Genomic DNA, 21,516 nt, shown 5'->3' on the forward strand with positions numbered 1-21,516 from the left:
TATCTCTCAACTGAACCTGCATGTGCCCCTCTTCATTTGTCTCTTTCTGGGTTGCAAATCTTAAATTAGTAAACACTTCAGCAATCTTCTCGGCAGGTAGTTCCTGTGCACCATATATGAATATGCTACCACGATGCATATTCTTTCATGTAAAAGTAGCTCACAGAATTATGATAATGCATTGGAGGCCATTTGGATTATTGCATCACAACTGGCTATATTATCTAATGCCAATCTCCTTTCTTTTCCTCCATATTCCTGCACACCTTTACAATCCAAAAACAAATCCAACGCTCTCTTGAATGCCTCAATTGACTGTCTCCACCACACTTCCAGGCAGTACACTTACTGAATAAAAGTTTTTTCTGACATCAACCTTGCTTCATTTGCACGTCATTTTAAATCTATGTCTTACTGTTCTTGCTTGTGTTAATTCATTCCAGGGATCATTCCTATGAAAAATGACAATGAAACATTACTCAAAAAAAAGAATACCTTATTAATTTCAGGAGTTAAGATTTCTATTTTTCGAAGACGTTGAAAGGCTTCATAGTCTGTTTCACCAAACAATCGAATTGGTTCTCCTCTTTCACGTAGCCGTCGAATAACCTTGAAAGACAGCAAAATTATTTAATTTGATCACAGGAATTCTGCACAGAAATGTAGTTGCAATAATAAGCCATTCTTTGGACAGCTTCTGAATGAGTGAAATGTTGTTTGAGCAGAAAGATGATGATTTCTGCAGTATTTATTTATCAAGCATTTCCTGAACAAAAGGCAATCCAATACAAAATGCAGGTTCCAACATAATTATGAAAAGTCAAAGTTATTTCCTGTCCAGAAACCAAGCATAAGCATGGTGTAGTATTTTTCCTTCTCTTTTGGGACTTCCCCTGAAATAAGTGAAGTAATGCTATTCTCTGGCAGATGTTGATGCACTTGAGCCAATTCTGAATGAAAATTAATTGTCCTAGCACAACAGCACCATCTATGGCAACTCCATCTCAAGCACCAATAAGTTCGATAATTATACTAAATTTAAAATTTGACTTAGAAAATTTCTATGGCTCAGAATATGGTAGGTCAGGACATCACACCCTGTGGCCCCATTAGTTTATTCTTATACACATCAATTCAAAAACATTTTGTCAAAGTTTTCTCAAGTGCAAACTGATAACTGTACAGAGGTCTACAAAGCATCTGGTATCTTGCTGAATGATGAGATTGATGTTTTACCCTTAACCAATTACATTTAATGATCGAGAAATAAACAGATGAAGAGGGAGGGTGATTTGAATAGTTGAATTTAAAGTTATATCAGGTACAGATTGAGAGAAATGGGGAGGGGGCTGCGGAAATAAAGGAAAAGTAAGACTTCCTAAAGAAAATTAGACCTTTAAATGTTTCCACAAAGGAATTACAACACATAGGAATAAGAATACAGACTTTTGATTTTTCACTTTCTGGGCCAGAGAGATTAATTGGCAGCGACTCGATTTCATGCTGTCAAAGATACCTAGATCATTTATTATCAAATTTAACTTTTATCGGCAAGTATAATATGCGAGGGAGTCAAAAATTCAGTAAGTCTCAGGGATATTAAAAGCAAGATGCCATGATGCCACTTGCACAACGTCAATAGCAGAGCAGCACAAATTGTTCAGTAGCTTGCAGTGATTTATAATTCATGGGATTACTCTTCCTTGCTACATGCATCCACCCAATTTGCATATTCATAATGATGTGCATTGCTCAGAAGTATTATTTCTGGAGAAATGTTGGCCCTGTATATCTGTTCTAAAGTAAAGGAAAATAAACTTTGTAAAAATGATTTTACAGAAAGGCAGAGCACTTGGCCAACAACTTGAAGCACCCAACTGTGATGTTGCGCTTCCTGTAGCAATGCAGAGTGTTCAAGCCACTGGGCAACTATAACTCAAAGTTGCTAAAGAAATAAATGATAAGTAGTAAAAATTGCTAGAGCATATTCAATAGCAGCTAGCTTAAAATAGGGTTTCACAGAGACCAGAATACAGACTATTCAGCTGCTTTCTTGCAAACCATACCATATAGCAGACAGGCAGAAAACTCAAATCAAGAAAGTTTTCATAACCAGAAATGTTCTTTTATATATTGATGCTTTTGGTGTTCTGTTGAGGACTTAATTTGACAATATAGCAAGGAAAATGAAATATTACCATGGAAATCAAATGTATCAAATTAATTACCAAAGATGCTGCCACCAATTCTGACAGTATATTTGAATTGAAACAGTGTGGATTTTGATTAACTATGAAGGATTTGAAAATGTACTATTTCATAAATGATCTTGAATTTTGGCAGTTTTCAAAATTCAGTGTGAATCAAGATTTAATCTTACCTCTTGCCTGGAAAGGGTCATGGGTAACTTCTCTTCTGCAAGTTCGAGTTCAAGCACTGGATTTGAAGAGGCAGCATTTTCTTCAATTGGTTTTGTTTGCACCTGTACGTTAACCGTATTTGTCATTACATTTTAGTGCAAGAACTAACCTCTAAGTTACAGCATCACACAAGTAAAAGATCATAAAAATTATAAGGAACCTGTTTGCAACCCATTTCCTGTTTGGTGAAACACTGGGGGAAGATCAGCTTTCCCAAACATGATTAAACCAAAACCACCTAACATCTGCTATTTTTTGATTCCTACAAAAGACTAGAGTTTTATGTAGGTAAATTAAAATGGTAAACTTTGCCTTTTTCTGAAACAGACATAGTATACTTTTTGCATTGCTTATAGAGTCAGAGATGTACGGCACGGAAACAGACCCTTGTGTCCAACTCAACCATGCCGACCAGTTATCCCAACACAATCTAGTCCCACCAGCCAGCACCCGGCCCATATCTCTCCAAACCCTTCCTTGTTGAATCCTATTTTGTTCTTCCCATTATTGTAATTGAGCAATTTAAACATTGTAAGAGAGCCACATATTTTAATTTTTAGGACTTTGAACTGAAATGGAAATCACTCTTAATTAATACCTAATGTGAATGTTTTAAACTTGCCCAAAGACGGCTACTCAAAACAATGTGGGAAAGTCTGAGGTTTTACACTTTGGTACAAAGAATAGAGGTGCAGAATATTTTCTAAATTGAAAAAAAACTTTGGAAATTTGAAGCACTAAAGGACTGGACAGTCCGAATTCAGGACTCTCTTAAGGTTAACATGTAAGTTCTGGTGATAGTTAGGAAGAGAAACACAATGTTACCATTCATATCAAGAGGTTTAGATACAAGGGCAGAAATGTAATACGGAGATTGTATAAGACTCTGGTCAGACCACAGTTAGAATGTACTGACTAGTTTTGGGCCCCATATCTAAGGAATAATGTGCTGGTATTGGAGGGGGTCCAGAGCATGTTTACAAGTACAATCCGGGATCAAGGACTTGTCACATGAGGAGTGGCTAAGGACTCTGGGTCTATACTTGGCAAGAGTTTAGAAGGATTGGGGGGGGGATGGGGTTGTGGGGGACCTGTTTGAAACCTTCAGAATACTGAGAGGACTGGATAGAGTGGATGTAGAAAGAGAGACCAGGACCCAAGGGCACACCCTCAGAGTGAAGGCACAACCTTTCAGAACTGAAATAAGGAGGGATTTCTTCAGCCAAAGGGTGGTTAATCTGTGGAACTCACTGACAGAAAGCTGTGGAGGCCAAGTCATGGAGTGTATTTAAGTCAGAGATAGATAGGTTCTTGATTGGTCAGGGGATCAAGAGTTATTGGGTGCAAGCAGGAGAATGGGGTTGAGAAACATATCAACTATGATTGAATGGTGGAACATATGCAATGGGCCAGATGGCCTAATTCTGTTCTGGTATCTTATGGCATTATTACATGACAAAAATTGTAGTCAAACAACTACTCGGAATGTCCGAAAGGAGCAGAAAGAGAATAGAATCCGAAGCTTGGAGTGTACACAGCTGAAGGTGCAATCACCAATGGGGCTGAACGAAGTAGGAGGTACACAAGAGGCCTGACTTAAACTGTAAATTCCAAATGCTTTGGATATTCCAAAATATCTGAAAGCCAATGGATTACTACTGAAGCACCTTTTTAAAAAAGGCCAATAGGGATAATACTTAATTTTAATCACAAAATTATATTCTGCATAGTACTGCTAGCAAGCATATGATTTTCATTCAACCCAGTTTCCTGCCTGGATGAATGTTGCTATCATTTGCAGAGTGTATTTCAAGGACAGATCAATGTCAACATGTAATACAGTTTGTCAGGAGAAAAGCTGACAATATGTCAAATGGCAAAGTTCAAATGAATGAGCTTGAATGTAATATTCTTATTTAATTTTAATTAAACCTCTACCAAATACTAAATAACGGTATTTGGTAGAGGTTTACATTTGAAACATTAGGAAAGTGTGCTTTATCAATGTTTAATTACAATAAAAGAATACAAAAGAAGACAACTGCTTAAAGTGTTTTACTCTTTAGCCCCATCATTTTCAATGAGCCAACATGTTTATTTTTTCCTTATAGAGAAATGCAAGTGCTACATAATTCAAACAGGTTATGAAAGGTAGGTTTCAACACAATGTTCAGATTATGCTGATCAAAAACATAAACCTGCATTTGATAAAAGATGATAATGTGTAAAAACTGGCCAGTGGTTAGTATGATTAGAAGGAGGTGCTAAGATACTTAAATGGAGGAGGGTGACAGTACTTTCATGTGGAGCTTCAAAGTGAACACGGGCCACTTGTGATAAATGTGATGTTTCTGCACTGTACGCCAGTTACCCTTTGCACCTGTCTCTAATGTTCTGGAACAATTTCCAAACCATTTTCCACAATAAATTATAGCACATATGCTGATAAATATTTACAATATCCTTGTATTTCATGCTTATTCCATGCTGTTTTTCTTTCAATTCCATGCCTGGATCAACAATACAAAACAGAATGTGACTTGCAGTAACACCATTAAAGCAGGCAAACAGCTACTTCTGCAATACCACAGCATTGGGTTTAAACTGTACTTTCTACCAACACTGCAGACACAAGATGCAGGCACAAGCTTTCCAAGTGCTTTCATGCATGTAAGAGTGTCAATGCTATTTTTTAAAATTTCTGAGTAATCTACTCTTTTATTGGACTAGCATGAGAACAAAAATGCAATACACGATACAATAACTTTATTAATGTTACCTACCAATTCTGTCAGTAGAAACTTACCACAGTAACTAAGTTTTCTAACTTTTTAAGATCAACATAAATAGCTTAAAAATTACAGTTTAAACTCTTACCCTAATACAATTATTCAATCACAGAATTCATGTATTTAAAATCAATTTCTTCCTCGTTATTCCCCCTTTAAAAATTTTTATTCTACAAGTAGAGAATTTAAAACCTGCCAATACCACTCTATGAACCAATCACAAATCTAGACATGACTAGAAAAAGATGATTCTCTTGCCAATTATTTTTCTCTTATTGAGTGACATAAATGCCTGTCATTTTTCTTACATCAAGAAAATTACTGTTACAAGCTTGTCCTCTAACCTGATTTCCCACATATTCATAATGTGACAGTGAATTCAGTATACTGCCTCATTTCATAGTTGGGATTCCATCGTCCTCCAATCTAGACTCTGGTTTCCAGCATCTGCAGTCTTTGTTCTTACCCTGCTCATTCCACACAGCTTTTAAAAGAATAATTTAAGCTAGCTTTCCGTAATAAGAAATATGGTACTTTTCTACTCTAATTCAGAATCTATGCAGTATTTCATCTGAAATCAGTCATACGTTAAATAAATGATAAGTAAAAAATTATTCAAATGGATTATGAAACTTACTTGGCTTGATGACTGAAAAAGCACTTTATTAAATTAATCTTATTTAACTGAACAAGTCTAATAAAACAATGCCAAATTTTAAAAGCCAAGGCACAGGTTCACTACTTGCATTCTATTTGCTGTCATGCAGTCAGCTACATGGGTTGCTTAACAGCCCAAAACAAAAAGATAAAGTTTATTTTTGAACCCATACCTTTGGTGTTGGCTCCTCAGTTACAACCTATTGATACAAGTTTCACAGGAAAGATTTGACGTTAAATTCTCACAGATAAATCTCACTGGTGAAATGCATTTGGTTGCAACACTTTTAGAAAAGTCTCATCTGCTCATTCACCTTTCGTAATCTCAAACTGAAATAAGTACCTTGTAGCCACATCTTTCCAAATATGCCTCCTCTTCCTTCTTGGCGAGTTCACTACGTTTGAAGAACTTTTTTGATTCCTGAAAGAATACAAAAGTAAATTTCTCTGTATCTTACTCACCACAATCTGAAAGAAATATTGTGTTGTGAACAGCTTTACGCATCACCTCAGTGGAAATCTAAACATTAGTTTTTCAGATTCTCATCCCACAATAGCCACTACCATTGGAATGTGAACAGAGAACTGTAAAAAGCGGGTCATAAGAATGTGTCCCATTTGCTGAAAGGAGTTACACCATTAATTGTATAATATTGAGATGCAGGATGTCAAAATGGCCATGTTAACTCTATTTCAAGATCTGCCTCAGCTAAGAAAATGCAAGATTCACATGTGCCCAATGATCATTTTATGCCTCCTGTTAGTAAAAAATGAGGTCTGCAGATGCTGGAGATCACAGCTGAAAATGTGTTGCTGGTTAAAGCACAGCAGGTTAGGCAGCATCTCAGGAATAGGGAATTCGACGTTTTGAGCATAAGCCCTTCATCAGGAATGAGAAAGAGTAGCCAAGCAGGCTAAGATAAAAGGTAGGGAGGAGGGACTTGGGGGAGGGGCGATGGAGGTGGGATAGGTGGAAGGAGGTACCTGGGGGGTGCAGTGAGAGAGAGACTCTCTTCCTCCAGCTACTGTTGCCAATAATCATAGTGCTTTTGCCATTCCTACGGACTTGCACAGTGGATAGACAATATCATGGTGCTGAAAGCTCCACTCTCATGTCATTATATCAGGAGAGAGAGGAATTAGGCTGTAGATCACCTGGTCTCTGCAACTGTTCCAACTGGACAGATTCAAACCTATGAATGATGTTTCCTCACCCCTCGATGAGGTCAGCATTCTCTCTACAAGATTGAACACTTCAAGCTGCTCCCATCAACATATTACACTCCAGGGTTAGGATCTATAGAACACTACATACAGACTATTAATTATAAGATTATAACGAGTGTCAATTTAAAATCAAACATCTATAAAACAAAATATTCAGAGAAACTCCAAGACAAAAAGATAAGTCAAAGAAGTAAACTAAAAGACAGGGAAACGTACGCCTGTATGAAGTTTGCACCTTCAAGAGAAGGGGAAAGAGAGAATAACAATCCCAACAATTAAAGCTTGCGATCTTTCTTATATCTATCCAGAAGCTTCTCTCCAACGATCCCCCTTCCCTTGCCCCTCCTCCCCTTCCTCTCCTCCCCTCCCCTCCTTCTCTCTCCCTCCCTCTCCTCACCCCTCCTCCTCACTCTCCTCACCCCTTGATCCTCACCCACCACCCCTCCTCCCTGCCCCTCCCCCCGCCTCTACCCCCCGATCCTCACCCACCGCCCCTCCCTCCCGATCCTCACTCACTGCCCCTCACCTCCCACCCCTCCCTACCGCCCCTCACTCCCTGATCCTCACCCCCCGCCCCTCCTCCCCTGCCCCTCCCCACCGCCCCTCACTCCCTGATCCTCATCCCCCGCCCTTCCCCACCCCCCTCACTCCCCCTCCCCACCCCCCTCACTCCCTGCCCCTCACCCCCGTGTCCCTCCTCTCCCCTCACCCCCTGCCCCTTACCCCCGATCCTCATCCCCCGCCCTTTACCCCCTGCCCCTCACTCCCTGCCCCTTACCCCCTGATCCTCATCCCCCGCCCTTTACCCCCTGATCCTCACCCCCCGCCCTTTACCCCCTGCCCCTTACCCCCTGATCCTCATCCCCCGCCCTTTACCCCCTGCCCCTTACCCCCTGATCCTCACCCCCCGCCCTTTACCCCCTGCCCCTTACCCCCTGATCCTCACCCCCCGCCCCTCCCCACCCCCCTCACTCCCTGCCCTTTACCCCCTGCCCCTCGCTCCCCGCCCCTCCTCACCCCCCGCCCCTGCCCCTCCTCTCTCCCCTCACCCCCGAGGGCCGGCTGTCCTCCAGGAGCCGCCGTTTTCTCTCGATCTCCGCCTTCAGTTGCTCCATCCTCGCGGCCGCCACCACAACAATGCGTCACATCCGGGTCAGAGGGCGGAGCGCAGGAAGTGTCGCCATAGCAACGGCACGGCCTAGCCTTCCTCAATTATCCCAACCCTGCCCATAACTTCAACACAATTCACACATTTAAATAATATATTGCAGAACTAGTTTTATATTACTCCAGTTCTGAAAAAAAACATTAAAAATGTTAACTCCATTTTCCTCTTCACAGATGTTACAAGACACTGTTTCTCCAGCAATTTCTGTTTATATTTTATTGCCTTTTTATTGGTGGTGATCAGCTGCTTTCTTAAGCCACTGCAGTCCATTTGGTGGGCTGGAAGATATGATATACCTTTTCAATGGAATCACCTCTCTTTGGGCAGCTTGTAAGGTTCAATTGCTCAGTGAGAATTAATTTGATTCCACCCTCTCAGTGACTGTCTGTGTGGAGTTGGCACATTCTCCCGTGTCCATGTGTTTCCTCCCACATTCCATAGATGTGCAGGTGAGGGTGGATTTGCCATGTTGAGTTGCCCATAATGTTCAGGGATGTGTAGGTTAGGTGCTGGTGAAGGGCTTATGCTTGAAATGTCAACTCACCTGCTCCTCAGATGCTGTGCTTTTGCAAAGCCACATGTTTTGAGTCTGACTCTCCAGCATCTGCGGTCCTCACTTTCTCCTAGGTTAGATGCATTAGCTATGGGAAATACAGGGATGAGGGGGGTCTGGTGGGCCCCTCTTCAGAGGGTCAGTGTGAAGTCATTGGGCCGAATGGCTTGTTTCCACATTGTATGGATTCGTTCCCATAACTTGCTCTCAACTAAGGATAAACTGACTGGTTTCCCAGATTCTCCCTCTCTCACTTTAAACTTTCAATAAGGCACAATTTCAAACTCTCAAGAATTCGGGGGTAATTATGAATTATGCATATGCATTAACCTTATCTATTAGTTTTTAAAAGCATGCAGTGGCAATCATCAGGTATGGTGATTTGTCTATCTTAAAATTCTCATAATTCCTCAAACTATTGAAATCAAGGGCAGAGGATGGAGTGCCCCTATGGTGGAGGGTGGAACGTCTTTCTGGTGGAGTATTTAGTGCCTCCCTGGTAGAATGTCCCCCTGATGGAGGATGTAGGGCCTCCCTGGTAGAGGGTCCCCCTGGTGGAGGATGTAGGGCCTCCCTGGTGGAGTGTCCCCCTGGTGGAGGATGTAGTGCCTCCCTGGTGGAGGGTGGAATGTCCTCCTAATGGAGTATGTAGTGTCTCCCTGGTGGAGGGTGGAATGTCCTCCTGGTGGAGGATGTAGTGTCTCCCTGGTGGAGGGTGGAATGTCCTCCTGGTGGAGGATGTAGTGTCCCCCTGGTGGAGTGTCCTCCTGGTGGAGGATGTAGTGCCCCCCTGGTTGAGTGTCCTCCTGGTGGAGGATGTAGTGTCTCCCTGGTGGAGTGTGGAATGTCGTCCTGGTGGAGGATGTAGTGTCCCCCTGGTGGAGTGTCCTCCTGGTGGAGGGTGGAATGTCCTCCTGGTGGAGTGTCTTCCTGGTGGAGGGTGGAATGTCGTCCTGGTGGAGGATGTAGTGTCCCCCTGGTGGAGTGTCCTCCTGGTGGAGGGTGGAATGTCCTCCTGGTGGAGTGTCCCCCTGGTGGAGGGTGGAATGTCCTCCTAGTGGAGGATGTAGTGTCTCCCTGGTGGAGTGTCCCCCTGGTGGAGGGTGGAATGTCCTCCTCGTGGAGGATGTAGTGTCTCCCTGGTGGAGTGTCCCCCTGGTGGAGGGTGGAGTGTCCTCCTGGTGGAGGGTGGAGTGTCTCCCTGGTGGAGGGTGGAATGTCCTCCTGGTGGAGGATGGAGTGTCTCCCTGGTGGAGGGTGGAATGTCCTCCTGGTGGAGGATGGAGTGTCTCCCTGGTGGAGGGTGGAATGTCGTCCTGGTGGAGGATGTAGTGTCCCCCTGGTGGAGTGTCCTCCTGGTGGAGGGTAGAATGTCCTCCTGGTGGAGTGTCCCCCTGGTGGAGGGTGGAATGTCCTCCTGGTGGAGGATGTAGTGTCTCCCTGGTGGAGTGTCCTCCTGGTGGAGGATGTAGTGTCCCCCTGGTGGAGGGTGGAATGTCCTCCTGGTGGAGGATGTAGTGTCCCCCTGGTGGAGGGTGGAATGTCCTCCTCGTGGAGTGTCCCCCTGGTGGAGGATGTAGTGTCCCCCTGGTGGAGGGTGGAATGTCCTCCTGGTGGAGGATGTCGTGTCCCCCTGGTAGAGGGTGGAATGTCCTCCTGGTGGAGTGTCCCCCTGGTGGAGGATGTAGTGTCCCCCTGGTGGAGGATGTGGTGTCCCCCTGGTGGAGTGTCCCCCTGGTGGAGGATGTAGTGTCCCCCCGGATGAAGGGTCCCCCTGCCTCAGGTCCCCTCGGGTGGAGTTCCTCTGCTCCTGAAGGCGGTCGGGAGGACGGACGGACGGTCGGTCGGGCCCGGCTCCCTCTCCCTCTCCCTGTGCCGGTGATTGACGGCGCCTGGTCCCCGGCAAAGTGAAGCGGCGGCTCGGGCAGGCGGCGGGCCCCGGGGAGGATCAGCGCGGGATCGATGGAAGTCACCGAGAGGAAACGGAGCAGGAAATCACGGAGCTTCAAGAGAGTGAATGAAGGTGAGAGACAGCGGCCCGGGTTAACATTAAACCATTAACCAGGAAAACTAACCAACAAAACCATTAACCAGGCAAACCATAACCAGACATCTATCAAACTGGGCAAGAGTAACCAGCAAAACCATTAACTAGAGAAACACCAAGCAGCAAAATCCTTAGCCAGGAAAACATTAACCAACAAAATCATTAACCTGGGAAACATAACCAGCAAAATCCTTAACCAGCAAAATATCAACCAGCATGAAACACTAACTAGCTATCACAAACTGAGATCCTATATCAGGAAATAGGGAAGGGGCATCTAATTTGAAATTGCATTTCCTGCAGAAGTTAGGTGTTTCCTTTCTCTGATTGTAACTGGGATCTAGTTTTACCATCATTTTTAACAGAGTTTTTAACCTGACACTGCATCTTTGCCTGTGCTAATCTTCATTGCACCTCACGCAATTTCCACTGTGGGTGCGAAGGAAACTTTTTTTTTAAACCAACGATTGATCCCAACTTAACAGCCACCACACTGAGAGAGGATTTGTTTCAGTGTCTGATTCCATCAAAACATAAACACCTCCTGATTAACATTTCATCACAAACACACCTCAAATCAGTGGTTGAGGCGAGTACAAGACATTTGGACAGATACATGAATAGGAAAGGCTTACAGGGTTATGGAGCAAATGGGACAGGTCAGTTTGGATGATTTGGTCCGAGGAATCTGTTTCCAGACTTCTAACCTGACTTTCAAACCCACATTGACTGAAGGCACAGACCAGATTCTCTACTGAATGAGAATTACTATCTATTAAGGTAAATAGATTTGAACTACAGAAACAATTATGAACCACTGACATATAACTCTATAAATGCATTTATTATTTATGCTTTACACACAGAGACAAAAACAAGATACAAAAAAATGGGTGTTTTGGGTGGAGGGAAAAACTGGAAAGGTGGTTCAGTGGTCTGTGTCTGCAGGGTTTGCTGAGCTAATCCTTTTACTGATCAGAATACTGCTTCACAATCATGCTGCTCCAATTACTTTCTCTTGGTTGCAGGAGTCAAAGGGTGACGGATTCATTTATAAATATCTTTGACTTATTAATTAAAGACCCCAGCTTACAGCAACTGCTGAGGGAAAATAAACAGCTTGAGATGCTTTTACTGCACAACAAAAACACCTCCTTCCTGCTGAGAAGCGTGATGGCTTCTGCCCCAACAGCCTCAAGCTACCTGGGAACTAAGCATGTAGTTGTTAGCAGACTAGAGCGGTGTGTCATCGATAACTGGTCATGAATCCAAACAGCTACTTGTTGCCAGCTGAAGCTTCATTTGTACATAGCTCCCAGGCTCCAATCATCTGCAACTAGGCTTTCCCCACTGTATGAACCAACAACTGTTTCAACAGTATTGCAGTGAGTGTCAGGAACTGTCCCCGAACCCCCAGGTACCTTCCCCTGCAACCACAAGAGATGCAAAACCTACCATCACACCACCTCCTTCTCCCACATTCAGGGTCCCAGCAGTCCTTCCAGGTAAACAGAGTTCACCTGCCTCTCCTCCAATCTAGTTTACTGTATTCAGTGCTCCCGATGTGGTCTTCTCTACATCAGGGAGACCAAGCGTAAACTTAGGGAACGTTTCGCTGAGCATCTCAGCCAGGCCCGCAGTGGCCAATCTGACCACCCAGTCACCGCCCATTTTAATTCCCCTTCCCACTCCCTTTCCGACATGACCATCCTTGGCCTCCTCCATTGCCACAGCGAATCGGACCACAAATTGGAGGAACAACACCTCATCTTCTGCCTGGGCAGCTTAGAGCCTGGAGGACTCAACATTGAGTTCTCCAATTTCAAATGCCCTCCCCCTTCTTTTTCCCCTTCCTCTCCCTCTTTCTCTCCCTCTTCCCCCTTCCATTCCTCTGAGTGACCCTTCCTCCCAGCTACCATCCAGATTCATTCCTCCCATTGACCAACCAGGTCGTACCCACTACCTGTGCTCAGCTATCCCCACTTCACCACTGTGCCTGCCCACCCCCAACCCCCCCATTATCTGCAGCTCCCCTTACACCCACCCCCAGCCCTGAAGAAGGGTTACATCCGAAACGTTGACCTCTCCACCATCTGATGCCGGCCGGCTTGCTGTGTTCTTCCAGCCTCCTGCTTGTCTACCTTGGATTCCAACATCTGCAGTTGTTTTGTCTTTTAAAAAGAGCAGCAATCCTTTGCTTCATCCTACCTCAGTCTACAATCTACATACAGTGAAATGAAAAGATCCAATCTTTACACTAATAATTTTAATAATATTATTTGTTTCAAATAAAAGGAGAAAATTAGAAATGAATGAAAAACTGATTATGAACTCTAAAATTCAGTATATTTATAAAAGGAAACATATTTACTCAAATAAGTGTTTATGATAATTGAGCATGATAATAAGCAAAACATTGGGAGTTAATTAAAATACAATCTGCTACAATGATAGAATGGACTTTTCAATGGATGGAAATCAATGATGGTTTTGATGTTTAGAACATAGAACAGTACAGCACAGTACAGGCTATTTGGCCCTCAATGTTGTGCTGACCTTTTATCCAACTCTGAGATCAAACTAACCTACATACCCTTCATTTTACTATCATCCATGTGCCATCAAGAATCATTTAAATGTCCCTAATGTCTCTGACTCTACTCCCACTGCTGGCAGTGCATTCCACACACCCACCACTCTCTGTGTAAAGAGCCTACCTCTGACATCACCCCTATATCCTCCTCCAACCACCTTAAAATTATGTCACCCTGTGGTAGACATTTCTGCCCTGGGAAAAAGTCTCTGACTGTTCATTCTATCAATTCCTCTCATTATTTCGTTCATGTCTATCAAGTCACCTCACATCCTTCTTCGCTCCAATGAGAAAAGCCCTAGCTCCCTCAACCTTTCTTCTTGAGGCATGCCCTCCAGCCCAGGCAGCATCCTGGCAAATCTCCTGTGCACCCTCCCTAAAGCTTCCCCAGCCTTCCAATAATGAAGCAACCAGAACTGAACACAAAAGTCTAACCGGGGCTTTTTAGAGCTGCAGCATAACCTCGCAGCTTTTAACCTCAATCTCCCTGCAAGTGAAAGCCAACATACCTTACGCTTTCTTAACAACCCTATCAACCTGTGACAACTTTAAGGGATCTATGGACGTGGATCCCAGACCCTTCTGTGCCTCCAACCTTGTGAAGAACCCTGCCTTTACCCCTGTAATCGGCATTCAAATTCGACCTTACAAAATTAATCACTTCACACTTTTCCAGGTTGAACTCCACCTGCCCTTTCTGCTCCTTGATTTTACTTATGAATGTTTATTACACTGTTGTCTAAATACCTTACTAAAGGAATAGTGAACATCTCTCAGCCAGTTAGCTTCTGTTAAAAATATGATTCACATTTATTTTTTTGAGCAGTTATAATAATTGGTTATGGACAGCTAAACCAAAGTAATACACATTAACTAACCAGAGGTATTTGTTGCAGATTATCAAGATGATAACTGTTCTGACAGCAGCATTGAAAGCCTAGGGCAGGCACATGACACACTTTTTGTCACAGGTATGTTTTTATTTCATTATCTACACATTGTACAGAAAACAACAAAATATATATTGATACAACATGGGATTAGTGCAGTCAGTTCTTTGTTGATTGGTGTGGACGTGGTGGCTCCCTTCTGTAAACACCTAACGAGGTAAAAGGTTATCAGGGTAGGCAGCAATATGGAGTAATCAGATCAACCAAGATCTGATTAAATGACAGAGGAGGCTTCAGGGGCTAAGTAGCTTACTCCTGCTCTTAATTTGTGTGTAAAATATTCACATACTTCTTGCTAATACTCCCAATGCTTTTCCATTTTTACAATTTGTAATAATGCTGACTCACCATGACGTTTTAGGCTACAGAGGTAAAGATAGTTCTTTTGCGCACACAAAGCACCCTGCTGCTCCAAACTCTCTCATCAGCCCTCCCCAATGTCTATTTTAGAAAAATTCTCTCTTTGTCTTGCCTATCCGCCAGTTACAAACTAACCCAGTCAGAGATTGTGAATGGGAGCTAGGTATCAGGTCAGTCATTAATAGGGCAGCATGGTGGCTCAGTGGTTAGCACTGCTGCCTCACAGCGCCAGGTACCCGGGTTCGATTCAAGTCTCAGGTGACTGTCTGTCTGTGTGCAGTTTGCATGTTCTCCCCATGTCTGCGCGGGTTTCTTTCATGTGCTCCGGTATCCTCCCACAGTTGCCCATAGTGTTCAGGGATGCGTAGGTGAGGTGCATTCGTCAAGGGAAATTTAGAATAATAGGGTAGGGTAATGGGTCTGGGTGGGATACTCTTCAGAGGGTCGGTGTGGACTTGTTGGGCTGAAGGGCCTGTTTCCATACTGTAGGGGTTCTAATTCTAATTCTAGGTGTGTTCAAGTGGCCTCGTCCTGTGCATTAGATTAGATTAGATTCCCTACAGTATGGAAACAGGCCCTTTGACCCAACAAGTCCACACCAACTCTCCGAAGAGTAACCAACCCAGACCCATTCCCCGACCATACATTTATCCCTGACTAATGCACCAAACACGATGGGCAATTTAGCATGGCCAATTCACCTAACCTGCACATCTTTGGATTTCATTGTATGAGCAATTTTATTTCTTAAAAAAGATTGCCCTGCCCATTGCTAAGTGCAATTGCAATACCTAGTTTACACCTCCATGTGACTCATGGTACCGGTTGTTGGTTTATAATGTGCTGTGCTACTGTATCAACTCATTCCTGTCTTCAAACAAAATTGGCAAGATATTGAGAAACAGTGCACCACTTATTCATGTTTCACTTATAGAGTCATCTATGAAATAATTTTGAAATATTTTCTCAGAATAGAAGACAAGTGATGTTATTTTATGGAAGCTAAAACTGAAAGGTTCATATTATGTACAGAATCATCAAGAAGCACAGAAGGAGGTCACTAAGCTCATTCAATCTGTACCTAAATTCCATCCAATTTTGTTATCTTTTGCACAGACCTCTGAGGTCCGTGTGTGGAATTGGAAGTCGGTGTTGAAGAAGGGTTACACCCAAAACGTCGACTTCTCCACTTCTTGATGCTGCCTGCCTTGCTGTGTCCCCCCAGCCTCCTGATGCTGCCTGCCTTGCGATGTTCCTCTCCCTCCTGTTGCTGCCTGCCTTGCTGTGTTCTTCCAGCCTCCTGATGTTGCCTGGAGGAAACCGGAGCACCGGGAGGAAACCCACGCAGACACAGGGAGAATGTGCAAACTCCACACAGCCAGTTGCCTGAGGCGGGAATTGAACCCGGATCTCTGGCGCTGTGAGGCAGCAGTGCTAACCACTGTACCACCATGCCGCCCACTGGAGATTCTTCCAGCCTCCTGCTTGCCTACCTGGGAATAGAGTTGGCACGATAATCAGTGTGCATTGATTATTGAGTGTCTGTTCAGTCTCACACCTGAGAGGGAACACTGATATGTACTGACCTTTTTGAAGAACAATCCAATTCCTTCCCACCCCCTGTTTTTTCCCAATATCTCTGTACTTTCCTCCTTCAAATATTTATACATTTCCTTTTTGGTGGTGACCTTTGAATCTGTATCTACTGTCCACTCAGGCAATGTTTCCTGAATTCTGGCCCTCCTGATGTCTCTAACCCTTTTACCAATCCTTTTTAATCTGTGCCCTTCAGTAATTGACCTTTCAACCATTCCAGCTTTCTGTTTGTTTATTTATTTAATTTTAAGCAAAATAGAAACCACAAGGAAAGGGCTAATGACTATTGTTAAAACCAGGAGGAAGAAACAAAGTTATATATGAACTAATTACATTTTTAAACATAATTTTTTAAACACTTGACTGTCTACAGCTTAAGTAAAAGTCACCATAGTCCTAGAGGACCATGGAACTGCTCTGTCATTAGAGGGAGGGACAAGTGGAGGTTTAACCTGAAGGTGACAACCCCTCAGGTGGGGCTTTCATGGTGAACTCATTGCAATCATATCCTTCTGAACACTTCTTCAAGATAATGTTTGATTATTTTCCTCATAACCCATCAAGTGCTTTCCTTCCTCTGACAGGTTGAAATGACATACAGTAATAAGTGACAGTTTCCATAACTTTACAAGCTTTTCTCAAGACAAGTGAGACACATTTGGGCTGAAAAGTGACAAGTAACATTCATGCCTGACAAATAAGAGAGAATCTAACGACTGACCCTTGACAGTCAATGATGAATTCCCCCATTGTCAATATCCTAGCAGTTACCATTGAACAGAAACTGAACTGGACTCGTTTTATTTGATTTGATTTATTGCAGTCACATGTACCTAAGTACAGTGAAAAGCTTTGTATTGTAAGCAGTACAGACAGATCATAGCAAACAAGGACATACAGATCATTGGGTGCTCAGACAGGGCAAGGCATACAAGGTTATGGCTGTGCAGGATGTGCACAAAGCAAGATTAACATTAGTGAGAGCAACATAAGTTGAAGTTAGAGAGTCCATCCATCAGTCTAACAAAGGCTGGGAAAAGGCCGTTGCTGAACCTGCTGGTGTGTTTTCAAGCTTCTGTATCTTCTGCCTAATGGAAGAGGTTTGAAGAGAGAATTACCGGGGTGGGAGGAGTCTTTGATGATGTTGGGAGTCTTTCCGCAGCAGTGAGAAGTGTAAGTGGAGTCCGTGGGTGGGATGTTGGTTGGCTTCCGTGATGGTCTGAACTGTGCACACAATTTTCTGCAGTTTCTTATGGTCCTGGGCAGATGCTATACCAAGCCATTATGCACCATTCTGCATCTATAAGAGTTGGTGAGGGTCCTTATGGACACGCTTAAATTTTTAAGCCACCTGAGGTTGTTGTGCCTTCGTGACCGTCACATCTACCGTGGGAAGTCCAGGACAGATTGTCAGTTATTGTCACTCCTAGGAACTTGACATATAAATATAGTAGTCATGATTTGGAGATGCCAGTGTTGGACTGGGGTATATTCAGTTAAAAATCACACAACACCAGGTTATAGTCCAACAGGTTTAATTGGAAGCACACCAGCGTTTGGAGTGATGCTCCTTCATCAGGTGATGGTGGAGGGCTCGATCGTAACACAGAATTTATAGCAAAAATTTGCAGTGTGATGTAACTGAAATTATACTTTGAAAAATTGATTGTCTGTTAAGCCTTTCATCTGTTTGAATACAGTAATCGTTTCACTTCTTTCATGTGTAAATCACAAAACCCTTTTTTTTAAAGTTGCATTCTCGGGTTAGCTGTTAATAATGGTGATAGTTAGACAATATGTTGAAGATGTTAGCCCCCTGTGTTCTCTGTCTATGACCTGATGTTTAGATTGATTCTAATCTAAAAAGTGAGATAACAGAGTTTCACATAAATCCATGCAGTTTTTGAGCTCAGAGTTCTACATGAATGTATGCAGTTTTTGAGCAAAGTGCAATGTAACTCTGCAAGTACAAATTCACCCCACAAAATATATGTGTGCATTTGGGTCTTTGTCTGTGTGTCTTTCTGTCTGTCTGGGGTGGGGGTTGTGAGTGTGAGAACGTGTGTGTGTAGTGAGTGTAGAGTGTCTTAAGTCTGTGACAGGGTGCATGTGGGAGTGTGTGTGGCTATAAGGATGTGTGTGGGTGTGTGTGTGTGTATGTGTATGTGTGTGTGTGTGTGTGTGTGTGTGTGTGTGTGTATAGTGCAATGGTGATCACCTGTAATGTGACATGAACCCAAGGTCCCAGTTGAGGCCCTCCCTATGGGTACTGAACTTAGCTATCAGCCTCTGCTCGGCCACTTTCCTCTGCTGCCTGTCCTGAAGTCCACCTTGGAGGATGGTCACCTGAAGGTCCGAGGCTGAATGTCCTGGACCACTGAAGTGTTCCCCAACTGGTCATAGACAGAGAACACAGGGGGCTAACACCTTCAACGTATTGTCTAGCTATCACCATTGTTAACAGCTAACCCGAGAATGGAACTTTTTTAAAAAAAGGGTTTTGTGATTTACAAATGAAAGAAGTGAAACTATCACTGTATTCTAACAGATGAAAGGCTCAACAGACAATCAATTTTTCAATGTATAATTTCAGTTACATCACACTGCAAATTTTTGCAATAAATTATGTGTTACAATTGAGCCCTCCACAATCACCTGATGAAGGAGGGTCGCTCCGAAAGCTAGTGTGCTTCCAATTAAACCTGTTGGACTATACCTGGTGTTGTGTGATTTTTAACATGATAAATATACTGGCCTGGAGAGCAAATCAGAGGCTAGGAATCCTGCAATGATAACTCACCTCCTGACTGCTCAAAAGTTGTCCACCATCTACAAGGCATAAGTCAGGAGTATGATGGAATACTTCCCACTTGCCTGGATGAGTGCAGCTCCAACAACACTGAAGAAGTTTGGTACCACATACATAAGCATCCACTCCCTTTTCCACTGATGTTTAAAAGTATCAGTGTGTACCATTTATAAGATGCTCTCTATTCAGCTTGGATAGCACCTCTACCTAAGAGGTCAAGGGCAGCAGATATCAGGAACATCATCAATCCAAGCCAATCACCATTCTCACTTGTAAATATATTGCCGTTCCTTCAGTGTTACTGGGTCAAGATCCTGGAATTCCCTCCCTAACAGTATTGTGGATCTACCTACAGCACATGGACTGCAGTGGTTCAAGAAGGCAGTTCTCCACCACCTTCTCAAGGACAATTGGCGATGGGCAATGAATGTTTGCCCCATGCCTTTCCTCAGACTTAATTGTGGCTTTAAATAAATATAATTGACAGATATCAGTTAATAAATCCAGCTCTCCAAATCCCCTGTGGTCAAAAGGGCAGAAACTTGCACGTAATGTTTAAAGGAGTAATGTTTTGTTAAATTATTCACAGGATGAGGGCTCACTGGCTAGGCCAACATTTATTGCCCATCTCTAATTACCCAGAGGGCAGTTAAGAGTCAACCACATTGCTGTGGGTTTGGAATCACATGTAGGCCAGACCAGGTAAGGACGGCAGTTTCGTTCCCTAAAGGAAATTAGTGAACCAGGTGGGGATTTTCTTACCTGACAATCAGCAATGCTTTCATTCCCGATGAAAGGCTTATGCCCGAAACGCCGACTCTCCTGCTCCTCAGATGCTGCCTGACTTGCTGTGCTTTTCCAGCACCACACTCTTCGGCAGTGGTTTCATGGTCATCATTAGACTCTTCATTCCAATTTTCAATGAATTGAAATTAACTAATAACAGTGAGAGAGTAAAGTAGGATGTGATAGAAGACAGTATAAAGGCTAATTTTTTCCAACAATTTTTGTAGTTACAGCATATTCTTATAATTATTTATAAGGTCCTCTTTTTAATAAGTAATCTACATTGCAAAAATAAATATCAGAATTCAGCCATTGTATCTCTAAATATTTCATCTTTGGGCACAGTGTTGTTACTTTTGAATAATTCCTTGGGACAATTCCCAATATTAAAAGTGCTGTATAAAATTAAGTTGCAGCTTAGAATTTCCTGCAAAGAGCCATAGAAGAGTGACCCCATCATATTATATTAACAGTTTTTCTCTTTCATTACACTTGTTCCATTTTTGTAAATTACCTTGTATCTGTGCCTTCTCCTGGGGAATGGCTTAAATCATCAGCTTTGATCGATGCGAGAGTAGTTCCAGCTGATTAGACAGATTACTTCAGATGACCAGCGATGAAAGTTTCTTTGTGTCGTTGAATCCAAGTACGACCACGGACCTTTGCAGGGTAGGAAGAAGCCCGTTGCTTCATTGTGCTTTTGGGATAGAGTCATAGAGATGTACAGCATGGAAGCAGACCCTTCGGTCCCACTCGTTCATGCCGACCAGATATCCCAACCCAATCTAGTCCCACCTACCGGCACCCGGCCCATATCCCTCCAAACCCTTCCTATTTTTATACCCATCCAAATGCCTCTTAAATGTTGCAATTGTAACAGCCTCCACCACATCTTCTGGCAGCTCATTTCATACACGTACCACCCTCTGTGTGAAAAAGTTGTCCCTTCGGTCTCTTTTATATCTTCCCCTCTCACCCTAAACCTATGCCCTCTAGCTCTGGATTCCCTGACCCCAGGGAAAAGACTTTGCTTATTTATCCTATCCATGCCCCTCATAATTTTGTAAACCTCTATTAGGTCACCCCTCAGCCTCCGACGCTCCAGGGAAAACAGCCCCAGCCTGTTCAGCGTCTCCCTGTAACTCAGATCCTCCAACCCTGGCAACATCCTTGTAAATCTTTTCTGAACCCTTTCAAGTTTCAAAACATCTTTCCAATAGGAAGGAGACCAGAATTGCTCGCAATGTTCCAACAGTGGCCTAACCAATGTCCTGTACAGCCGCAATATGACCTCCCAACTCCTGTACTCAGTACTCTGACCAATAAAGGAAAGCATACCAAATGACTTCTTCACTACCCTATCTACCTGTGACTCCACTTTCAAGGAGCTATGAACCTGCACTCTAAGGTCTCTTTGTTCAGCAACACTCCCTAGGACCTTACCATTAAGTGTATAAGTCCTGCTAAGATTTGCTTTCCTAAAATGCAGCACCTCACATTTATCTGAATTAAACTCCATCTGCCACTCCTCAGCCCATTGGCCCATCTGGTCCAGATCCTG

The 21,516-nt window shown here is 43.2% G+C and overlaps 2 protein-coding genes across 3 annotated transcripts in view; one reads left to right on the plus strand and one right to left on the minus strand.

Moving 5' to 3' along the window:
• The window catches only part of prpf18 (PRP18 pre-mRNA processing factor 18 homolog (yeast)), a 32,577-nt gene extending 24,359 nt beyond the window's left edge, over positions 1-8,218 (minus strand). The window contains exons 1-4 of the mRNA XM_060842615.1: positions 8,143-8,218; positions 6,210-6,287; positions 2,381-2,482; positions 496-609 (exon numbers count right to left, since the gene is read on the minus strand). Of these exons, the coding sequence (XP_060698598.1) occupies positions 496-609; positions 2,381-2,482; positions 6,210-6,287; positions 8,143-8,208 (360 nt within the window). The 5' untranslated portion in view covers positions 8,209-8,218. The remainder of the gene's footprint in view (positions 1-495; positions 610-2,380; positions 2,483-6,209; positions 6,288-8,142) is intronic.
• A 2,348-nt stretch (positions 8,219-10,566) lies between these two features.
• The window catches only part of bend7 (BEN domain containing 7), a 48,228-nt gene continuing 37,278 nt past the window's right edge, over positions 10,567-21,516 (plus strand). For both annotated transcript variants that reach the window (XM_060842616.1, XM_060842617.1), the window contains exons 1-2: positions 10,567-10,837; positions 14,351-14,425. In XM_060842616.1, coding sequence (XP_060698599.1) covers positions 10,777-10,837; positions 14,351-14,425 — 136 coding nt within the window. In that variant the 5' untranslated portion in view covers positions 10,567-10,776. The remainder of the gene's footprint in view (positions 10,838-14,350; positions 14,426-21,516) is intronic.

This window comes from Hemiscyllium ocellatum, chromosome 23 (genome assembly GCF_020745735.1).
Source record: "Hemiscyllium ocellatum isolate sHemOce1 chromosome 23, sHemOce1.pat.X.cur, whole genome shotgun sequence".
Taxonomy (NCBI): domain Eukaryota; kingdom Metazoa; phylum Chordata; class Chondrichthyes; order Orectolobiformes; family Hemiscylliidae; genus Hemiscyllium; species Hemiscyllium ocellatum.